Source organism: Colletes gigas, unplaced genomic scaffold (assembly GCF_013123115.1).
Source record: "Colletes gigas isolate AHSC1104 unplaced genomic scaffold, ASM1312311v1 Colletes_gigas_Sc00138, whole genome shotgun sequence".
In the NCBI taxonomy this organism is placed as follows: domain Eukaryota; kingdom Metazoa; phylum Arthropoda; class Insecta; order Hymenoptera; family Colletidae; genus Colletes; species Colletes gigas.
The window spans coordinates 22,754-32,750 of record NW_025106762.1 but is presented as its reverse complement, the minus strand read 5'-3'; the positions used below and the strand labels follow the sequence as shown (position 1 = coordinate 32,750).

The window sequence follows — 9,997 nt, the reverse complement described above, 5'->3', positions numbered from 1 at the left end:
AATGGCAAATGTTCTATAAAGTACTAATCTAAGCGCGTACGATTCAACGAGTGTCTGCATAAAATGTCTAAAGAGACTTAATTTGTCTATGAAAATTACCTTAATGCGATCCTTAGTCGTCCGTTGTGCTTGGCGAGGGAATTCTAGTCAGCCATGAAAGGAAAAGAAAAAAAGAATCGAGAGCAAAGAAAGTGTCTCGTTCCCAGTAGATTTCGAAGTTCCAGCGACCGTGGAGTTACTATAACGTTACCGTGGATGAAGAGGAAATGAAGGAAAGGAATTTGCCAGAAGCTGTTTCTACGATCAAAGAATTTTGAGAAATGTTCTAGAGTAACTGCATGAAATAATAATGAAAATTTAAATTCTATTACTTTGATCTTTAAAGCACCTACGTTAAAACACCTACGTTACGAGAATGTACGGGAAATTGCAATATTTTTTAGCGATTCGCACGTGTAATATTAGATTTTTGTAGTTCTACAAATATTGTACTCTACGGGAATCAATGTTGGTAAAGAACAATATTTGCGATTTAAGAAACGAGGATTATTTTCGACAATTTGATAGACTGATCTTCGATGCCTCGAAATAGACAAATATAACTTATAGATCTGAAAAATATGTTTATTTAAATGTTATTCGTTGAAAGAAAAAATGATATTGGTGTTGAATTAATAAATACAATTGCAATGATTAAACTTACTAATTTGGCCAAAACTTGCTCCAAGCTTCTTTTTAGTTTATTAGACTTGTTCGAGGAAAGAACAGTCTTCCCTCTAACGTTTTTTCTTTAAATAATTCAACGTGACACACACTCCGTAAGTATGCATTCCGGGAAATAGCTGTCTAAAAAATCGAGCATCAGAGCATGAGAGGTTATCAGGAGATAGTGTAGACCATTGGATGTGCGAGATTATTTATTACTTGCGATTCTCAAAAGCCTGAATAATCAGTTTCATTTAATGAGGAAAACTGAACACACGATGTTTAACAAAACTTAAATTAGTTTTTATTAAAAATTTTTTATTTTTTTTTAAATTTAAATAATCTTTTATTCAATATTTGCACGTAGAACACAAGAGAAACAAAATACTTAGTATTATCTACAATCTTCTTTTCAAAACAAAAACATTCGTGATATTGTTATTTCGTTTTGCATTAAGATTCTAAGCTAGAATATGGGGCAATGGGAAAAAGTAATTTTTTCCGACGAATCAAAAATCAATCGAATTTCATAAAACGAACGTTGTTGGCGTTGGACGAAATAAGACAAAAATCAAATTTTAAGATTTTTTAATTCATCCATGCATGTTTCAAAGGATCATAGTCTTTTTTACAAACAGGCAGTAAAAACATAATTAAATAATAAATAAACTTTATTGTGCAAAGAATGTGCAGTACAATGCATGCACGGAATAAAATATATACAGAAATAACTGTCGAATAGAAATATATGTGAATAAAATAAAATAATATAAAGAACATATAAAGAATACTATAGGAACAAAGTATACATATAGAACAAAATACATAGGGAAATAGTACAAATTTTAATCTGAATCGTCATCGGTTGTGATATTATCGTCAGTTACTAGATATTCTGATATGAACTTATATGTAGACCACCGGTCGACAAACAGCTCTATTTGCTAATTGTTTCGAATAATATGGGTTTTCCGTGGTCGGAACTTTGCCAACTTATTCTGCGGTTTTAATCTCAACGGAACGAGGAGGTCACTAGAGAAAACAGACGCTAACTCGCTGGTCGAAACAATACGGTTGAGTGCGATCAGCTGTAACGCGCGCTATCGCTCGACGCTCTCCTCTTGCCCCACTCCCCGGAGAGCCCGAGCTGCTCGATCCACCCGTGGTGCTCGCGGGGTCTGGGGGGAGAGGCGCCGAGCCCGCGGCAGCGCACGCGCTGTCGATCAACCGGTGACATTTATTTAGATAATGTACAGTTTGCTAAAATGGTAATAAATCTATATATCGTCAAAATGCGTAAATTAATAAGACCCGGAACCACCATGATTTAATCCGTCCACAACACTAATTATAAAAAATGAAAGGACAAATGGGAGCAGCTGATTCTTGTGTGATCTTTTGCAAGACACATCCACAAAGATTTTCAGTCAGAATTACGTTAAGGTTAGGAAAAATGTGTGACTTGAAATTGTTAATGAAATTCAAAGGAAATGTGAAGAGAGAAAAAACGAAAATTCAAAGTACAGAATACTTACCTTGAACAATATGAAAATAATAAAATAATATTCTCTTTATGATACAGAATCTTTACTCTATTTATGCGATATGCGACAGCTAAAATTTCTGTTAGTCTAGAAATTTCCTGTCCCAAAACAATTGGTAACTGTTCATGCGTTTTATTAACACATATTCTCATCCTAATACTATCCAACAACATGTCTATGAATTGCATTATTGCCAATAAGGAATTGAGGAATGACCTCAACCTCCCGAGGAAGAAAACCTCAGCCACAGTATCGGGCTTGGGGGGTGGTCGGACCCAAAGAATCAAGTACAGCGTAGGGCTGAATCTGGGAGCGGCTAACGGGGTAACCCCTGTGGTTTCGGCAAGAGCGTACGTCGTGACAAAAATCACGAATTATGCCTCGCCATCAGTAAACGCGCTCGATAACGACGCGTTGCGAAACCTGAAGCTCGCCGATCCCGAGCCCGCGTCTGGCCAAAACATTGAAGTTTTGATCGGCGCAGATTTGTACGCTCAAGTTATTCGGTCGGGATTCCGTCGAATATCTCCCGAAGGGCCTATTGCACAAGAAACTGCATTTGGCTGGATATTATCCGGACCGATAGATGCAGCGAGCAAGGCCCAGGGTCACGTGCGAACGTTGCATTGCAACATATTCGAATCGCTGGATCACGCGATTCGACGGTTCTGGGAAATTGAAGAAATTCCCTCGACCTCGGTGCTTACAAAAGCAGAGGAAGAGTGCGAAGCTCATTTCCAAAAAACTGTCGCACGGGATGCAACGGGAAGATTTATTGTCCGATTGCCGTTTAATCATCCGAAACCGGAAGGTGCATTGGGAGATTCACTCCGTATCGCCCTCTCCGCATTGACAAGGTTGAGAAGGAAATTGGACAAGGATCAGACCCTCGTACGAGAATATCAAGAATTTCTCACGGAGTATGAGTCGTTGGAACACATGACTCGTATCGAGCCCTCTGAAAAATCCAGACTCTACATTCCGCATCGAGCGGTCATCCGTACGGAGAGTGCAACTACCAAACTGCGAGTCGTGTTTAATGCGACGAGCCGTACGGTGGGTGGAAACTCCCTAAACGACATCCTACACGTAGGGCCGAAATTGCAGAACGACATCACGTCCGTTTTGACGAGATGGAGGCTGTACGAATACGTGTTGGTGGCCGATATCGAGAAAATGTTCCGACAAATTCTCGTCGCCCCGCAGGATCGTCGATTTCAGTGCATCTTATGGCGCACGCCCGAAACCGAAGGGCTTCAAGCCTTCGAATTAAACACCGTTACGTACGGAACGGCGTGTGCACCATATTTATCGATGCGTACTCTTCTCGAGCTGAAAAAACGGGACGGTGACAGATTTCCTCTCGCCGCTCCGATACTCGAGAAAGACATATACGTTGATGACGTATTTATGGGGGCACCCGATACGACCCTATTGGAGAAAATTCGTATTCAAGTTTGCGAACTCCTACAGGGCGGCGGGTTTAAATTGAGAAAGTGGGCTGGCAATTCACAGAAATTACTGCGAAACATCCCACAAAATTCTCACTCCCACGCTGTCGATCTCACCTTATTCGATGACTCCGAACTCAAGGTGCTCGGATTGCGATGGATACCATCGGGTGATTACTTCTATTTCAACCTGCAACGGTTTCAACCGGCTGCAGGTCCGATTACAAAACGAACTTTGTTTTCCGAAATAGCCAAACTTTACGATCCGCTCGGCTGGTTATCACCAGTCGTAATTCGGGCGAAGATTTTGATGCAATCCCAATGGCTGGAAAAAATCCAGTGGGACGATCATGTCTCCGCGAATACGTTAAAAACGTGGAACACGTTTTGCGAGGATTGGAGCAGTTTGGAAAAGGTAGAATTTCCCAGATGGATCCGTTACGGAGCAGACACAGTTTCGGTGGAATTACACGGATTCTGCGATGCTTCGCTCGGAGCGTACTCGGCCGTTACGTATTTACGCGTAACGACCATGACCGAGGAAGTTTACACAACCTTGATCATGGCAAAAACGAGGGTGGCTCCTATAAAAACGCAGTCGATTCCGATTCTCGAATTGAATGGAGCTGTACTGCTTACCGAGCTTATAGTGCACGTGGGACGGTCACTTTCCATAAAAATTGACCGCATAATCTGTTGGTCAGATTCCACTATTACACTTGCTTGGTTGAAAAAACATGCTTCGACTTGGAAGGTTGTGATAGCCAACCGAGTATCAAAAATCCAAACCTTGCTTCCGAAGTCTGAATGGAGACACGTTCCCACCCGCTTCAATCCCGCGGATTTGAATTCGCGCGGTGTCGAAGCAGCGGAACTCATTCAGTCGAAACTATGGATTTCTGGACGAGCATGGATGAGACAATCTGAAGAAAATTGGCCGAAAACGCCTGATTCCATCGATACGAGCGAGGGCAAGCGCATTCCGCACGCCCACGTTGCAACTCCAGAGAAAGAATGGGAATTCGTGTTTCGATTCTCAACCTGGAGTAAGCTACTTCGCGTAACTGCATATTGTCTCCGATTACGAAGACCGATGCAAGGTGAGCGAAGGTCGTTCGATGCAAACATTGTCGAAGCTTCAGAATTGCAGCTCGCCAAGGAAAAAATCGTCCGCTACATACAGCGAACGCACTTCGCGGGCGAGTACCAGTGCTTAAAAAAGCGCAGGGAAATTCCCGCGAAATCTCCATTAAAACGTCTGAACCCGTTCCTAGACGCACACGATGTCTTAAGGGTAGGTGGACGATTGGAGAATGCGACGCTGGCATGGGAAGCGAAGCACCCCATAATTTTGCCAAAACATCATGTGTCCACCATGATAATCCGGCAGTGCCACGTAAATACGTTGCATGGGGGCTTGCAGCTGACGATATCCATGGTAAAACAGCAATTTTGGATCCTCGGTTGCAGAACTACGGCTCGAAAGGTCATTCATCAATGCATGAAATGCGTGAGATGGAGGGCACAAACCTCCACGCAGATCATGCAGGATTTGACCTTGGAACGAAGTCGCCCAGCCCGGGCTTTTGTAAACTGCGGAGTTGATTATGCGGGACCGTACAAAGTCCGCGACTCCGCAGGCCGAGGAAAAACAGCTCATAAAGCGTACATAGCGGTTTTTGTCTGCTTCGCTACAAGGGCTGTCCACATTGAACTCGTCCATGATTACACGACGAGTGCATTTTTGGCTGCATTGGAGCGATTCATTGCCCGACGAGGAATCCCGTCCTGCATACGCAGTGACAACGGGACAAATTTCGTCGGTGCAGATCGTGAGTTAAGAAAACATTTAAATATGGTGTGTAAAACGCCGGAAATGCGAAAACGAATGCGGTCAGAAGGGCATTCAGTGGAAATTCAATCCACCCAGTGCCCCTCACTTCGGTGGGATGCAGGAAGCTGGTGTCAAATCAGTGAAGCATCATTTGAAGCGCATCATAGGAGAATTCACTCCCACGAGCGAAGAATTACAGACGTTACTCTGTAAAATCGAAGCCAGTTTAAACTCGCGACCGATTGCCGCTCTGAGTGACAGCCCAGATGATTACGCGCCTCTCACACCGGCCCACTTCCTAATCGGAGGGCCTACGTTGGCACCCCCACTGGAATCCGTGGAAAATGCAAATATTTCGCATCTTACAAGATGGAGAGCAATGCAAAAATTCCACGAGCAGCTCTGGAGACACTGGACGAGAGATTATCTCACGCATCTCCAGAACCGCTACAAATGGCAGACGGAAAATACACGCCTAAAAAAGAACGATCTTGTTCTGGTACAGAATCCTCTCCTCCCCCCAAATCAGTGGGAAATGGGAAGAATAGAGGAAGTATTTCCGGGAAAGGATGGGCATGTACGTGTAGTTAAAGTACGTACAGCCAAATCCACATATACACGACCAATTACGCGATTGTGTAAATTGCCTGTGGCTGAGTTTTCGTTTGAGTCACCTTCGGCAACGGTCACCGAAGTCGAACAGGTGATCTAAACAAAACCGTTCAAGTTCGAAAGTACAAGGATTTCGGAAGGTGAGAACGGTTGATTCTCACCGGCCGCTTGTCGTCTATGCGAAAACGGAAAGTAGGTGGTAATATCCACCAATCTCGTTATCGCTTAGGCACGGGGACAATTAGCCTCCGCTAACGCCCCTAAATCGAAATTTGAACGACTCTTCGCCGGAAAAGATCAGTTCCTGATCAACCATGGAAGGCGAAAGTACACCTTTGAGCCCCGCGACCCCGGAAAGCGCGATATCCTCGCCGGGATTCGATGTCGCATTCGAGCGCATCCTCCAGCTGGGAGGGCTGGCAGAAATGCCCCCCACAAAATTAGAGGCCGAGGAGACTCCGCCAGTGCCCTCGACCAGCAAGGGAGGTCAGGAGCCCCTGCTCTTCCCAGTGGGCAGGCGCGTAATCGCCGTGCCGGCGCACATCCCACGCACCACTCGCCGGTGGAAGTGCCTCGTTCCCGGAGGACGCTACGTCCTCCGGTGGTACAAGGACGGGACGCTGAAGTCCTGCGACCACCGGAGGGACAACCCACCGACGCCAGCAGCGACAACTGCAGCCGCTGCACCAGCGGCTGCAACTCACGCGGCCGCGCCAGCACCGGCTGCGCCTGCATCGGCCGGGCAGCCGGCGAAGGACCAGCCCAAATCCAAGAAGCGGCAGCGGCATCGCCGAGCACCCGCAACCACGCAGAAACAGCCGGAACTAACACCGGAACACCGGACTAAAAAGCCGGAAAGCCGGAGGGAGAGGCGCAGGCGGAGGCCTGCCAACCCCAACCGGGCATCGGAGAGCCAGATGATCCCGTTGGAGGCCCTGCAGGTAGTGCTCAACTCCCTGCAGGTGATGCAGGGAAAACCACCAGCGGCCCCCTCCCCCAACAACTGTAAGTAAATTGCATTGGTTTTTGTTGGAGAAATAAGTTGGCAACCATGGTGCGTTGGCAGGAGTGGCTGTACGCCGGTTGGGTTTTTTGGTGTGCGTGTGTGTGGCGCGCCTGACGGTCCGTCCGGGAACGTTACGAGTAATTCTTTTGGTGTGTGATTTCTAATTTCAATATGTATGGTCTTTATGTTTCATAATATATATCTTTCGTTGTATTTGTGTTTGTGTTTGATTACGCCTGAACCTCTACAACAATTGGTAGCAGAGCGTGGTTCGGCTTGAGTATAATTTTTTAAAAGTGAAAAGTGTTGTAGAGGTTAGGAAAGGCACATGGCGTAGAAGGGGGAAAAAAAAAGATTGGAACAATGGCTGAAGGAACAGGTATCTCGCTCAGTAAAATTGAGTTGTTAAATGGGAAGAATTACCACACATGGGCGTTAAAAGTGAAATCAGTGCTAAAAGCTCGTAAACTATTTCGAGAAGTAATTGAGAGCGATGAACCGCCGGAAGATGAAAACCCTGAATCCGTCGCTGGGAAACGAAGAGCCACGTGGCAAAGTAAAAACGACGAGGCGTTTGGAATAATTATTACGACATTAAGTGAAGACCAAGCAGGGTTATTTTTAACAGAAGAATCAGCAAGAAGGTTGTGGGAAGAATTAAAGAGAATACATGCGGAAAATACCATAGAGCTACGCATAGATATAGGTTTAGAATTAAAGAATATAAAAATGAGTAATGGGGAATTGGTCAAGGATTACATAACAAGGGCTAAGAACATTGCGTCAAGAAGTGCCAGTATAGGGTATCCCATTGACGATAGAGAAGTAACATACCACCTGGTAAGAGGACTGCATACAAAATATGAAAGAGTTGCGACAGTGCTTAGGGCTCAAAGATCACTAAAATTGGAAGAAATTCAACGTGCTTTGGAAGAAGAAGAATGTCGAATGGGTCGAGAAACAGGGACAAGCAGCTGGAAATAGTAGAGATGAGAAGGCTTATAGGATGACCAAGCGCACTCATTACAAAGAACCCGTTGGGTGCTTTGTGTGTGGAAAAATAGGACATATAGCAAAATATTGCTATCGGAATAGGAGAAGCGCACATCCAACAGATAATAGAGGCAAGTACAACTGTTAGAGTACTAAGGGACTCTAACGGTGTGGTTCCGGACGAGGGAAAAGACAGGGTAGAGAAATTGGTACAAGATTTCAATTAATTTTTTATTATACACGAAAGTCAAACAAAAATACAACTTGTGAATAATTCGAAAAGATAACAGAAATTAAAGGGATTTTCCCTTGACGCCGACCGCTCAATTTGGTCGCGTCTCCTCTTTCCTTTGGTTATTGGTTTCTGTAACACAATTATACGAAAAGTATAAGTATCTGCGGACAGCGATCAAGTTAACGCGCACGTCAGCTGCTTACCTCACGCTCCAAACGATTGTCTGGTGGGCGCAGAGGAGAGCTAACTGCTGATTTGGCGCAGCAACGAGTGGACTGTAATAATTTGCTTTTTTGGTCGGTGGTATTCGTGAAACACGATCTCACCGACACGCGCAACCGAGTAGACGAGGTTTTCCTCCGATCTACCGGGTTCACTTCGCAATGCCACGGACGGGAAACCAAATGGAGGTTGTAAGGCTCCAAGAGGCTATATCCCGCGAGCACGCTCACCGTGCGGGTGGCGTCTGGACGCCACCGACGCAAGAGGACTTTTTTGACTGTTCTGGGTACCTCGACGGCGGCTCCTCAGGAGCGACCTGCGGCCTGCCCACGCAGCTGCCTCGATAACGGTTCCTATCAAAAGGACCGCCCGGCAGCCTGCCGTGACTACCTCGACAGTGGCTCCTATGCAACGAGGAGCGACCTGCGGCCTGCCGGAATCAGACGAAGCCCTCTGCAACTCCAACCACCCTACTGTCACAGCCCAGTGTGATTCACACAGCTGGTAGTGGGGGTAGAGGCGGAAGGAAGGCTCTTCGAACCCTTTGCTCCACCGTACGCTTGTGCTCAAACGATCGTCACCTCACGACGGGATCACTGGAGCGGGTTCTCCGCAGCCCGATGCACGGAGAGCACCACGAGGAGATACCAGTACCTGGATATCTACCTACCGGCAGCTCTTACACCGTATAGCTTCAACGGGTCGACGAAACCACAACTCCACCGGTCGGTGCACTCTATATGGTACACCAGACGGGTGATTCGAGTGGGTTCCTCGATCCCGTGAAAGGAGAACGCACTTTAAGGAGATACCTGTATGTCGGTATCAACCTTCCAGAGGTTCAACCTTTCAATAACGGAAAGGACTCAATGTTAACGACACCGAATCCCCAACGTCGTAGTCGTGACAACGAACTGCAACGTTCAATCACAATCCTGCGTCTACGATCGCGTCACACGTAGCGTGCACGGCGATCGCTTCGACAACAGGCCGATTGTCCTTTTATTCGGGAAAATCTAAATCGACACGATGAGATTTTCCAATAAATATTTAGCTGCTATCCGCGGATTCAGTACTCGAAGAAGAAGCTTGGCTCACACTCTTCGGAGCTCGAACGAAAACGGAGCGAGATCGTAAACAGGTCTGCTCTCGATCGTCGACGGCTCAGTACTGGAGCGTGACGATCTGCAAGCATCGACGGCCGGGGCTGGGTTCCGTCGCGCAGGCGCAAAACCGCATAGCGACGAAACACGCTGCTGGGCCCGGGCGACTACGCGCTGCTTAGCCACGATGCGGCGCTGCCGCGTTTCGGCTGTCGATCTCGATTCGATAAATCGATTTCTCTCTCTCTCTCGGCACTAACAACACGATTTCTGGAATTTGTTCTCAGAATCG

General features: G+C 46.2%; 1 protein-coding gene across 1 annotated transcript; it reads left to right on the top strand.

The window, feature by feature from the left end:
- Nucleotides 1-2,420: 2,420 nt before the first annotated feature.
- Nucleotides 2,421-6,246, top strand: LOC122404260. Its single transcript, XM_043408198.1, has 2 exons — nt 2,421-5,288; nt 5,602-6,246. The coding sequence occupies exons 1-2, from the start codon at nt 2,421-2,423 to the stop codon at nt 6,244-6,246; spliced, it is 3,513 nt and encodes a 1,170-aa protein (XP_043264133.1).
- Nucleotides 6,247-9,997: the final 3,751 nt, after the last annotated feature.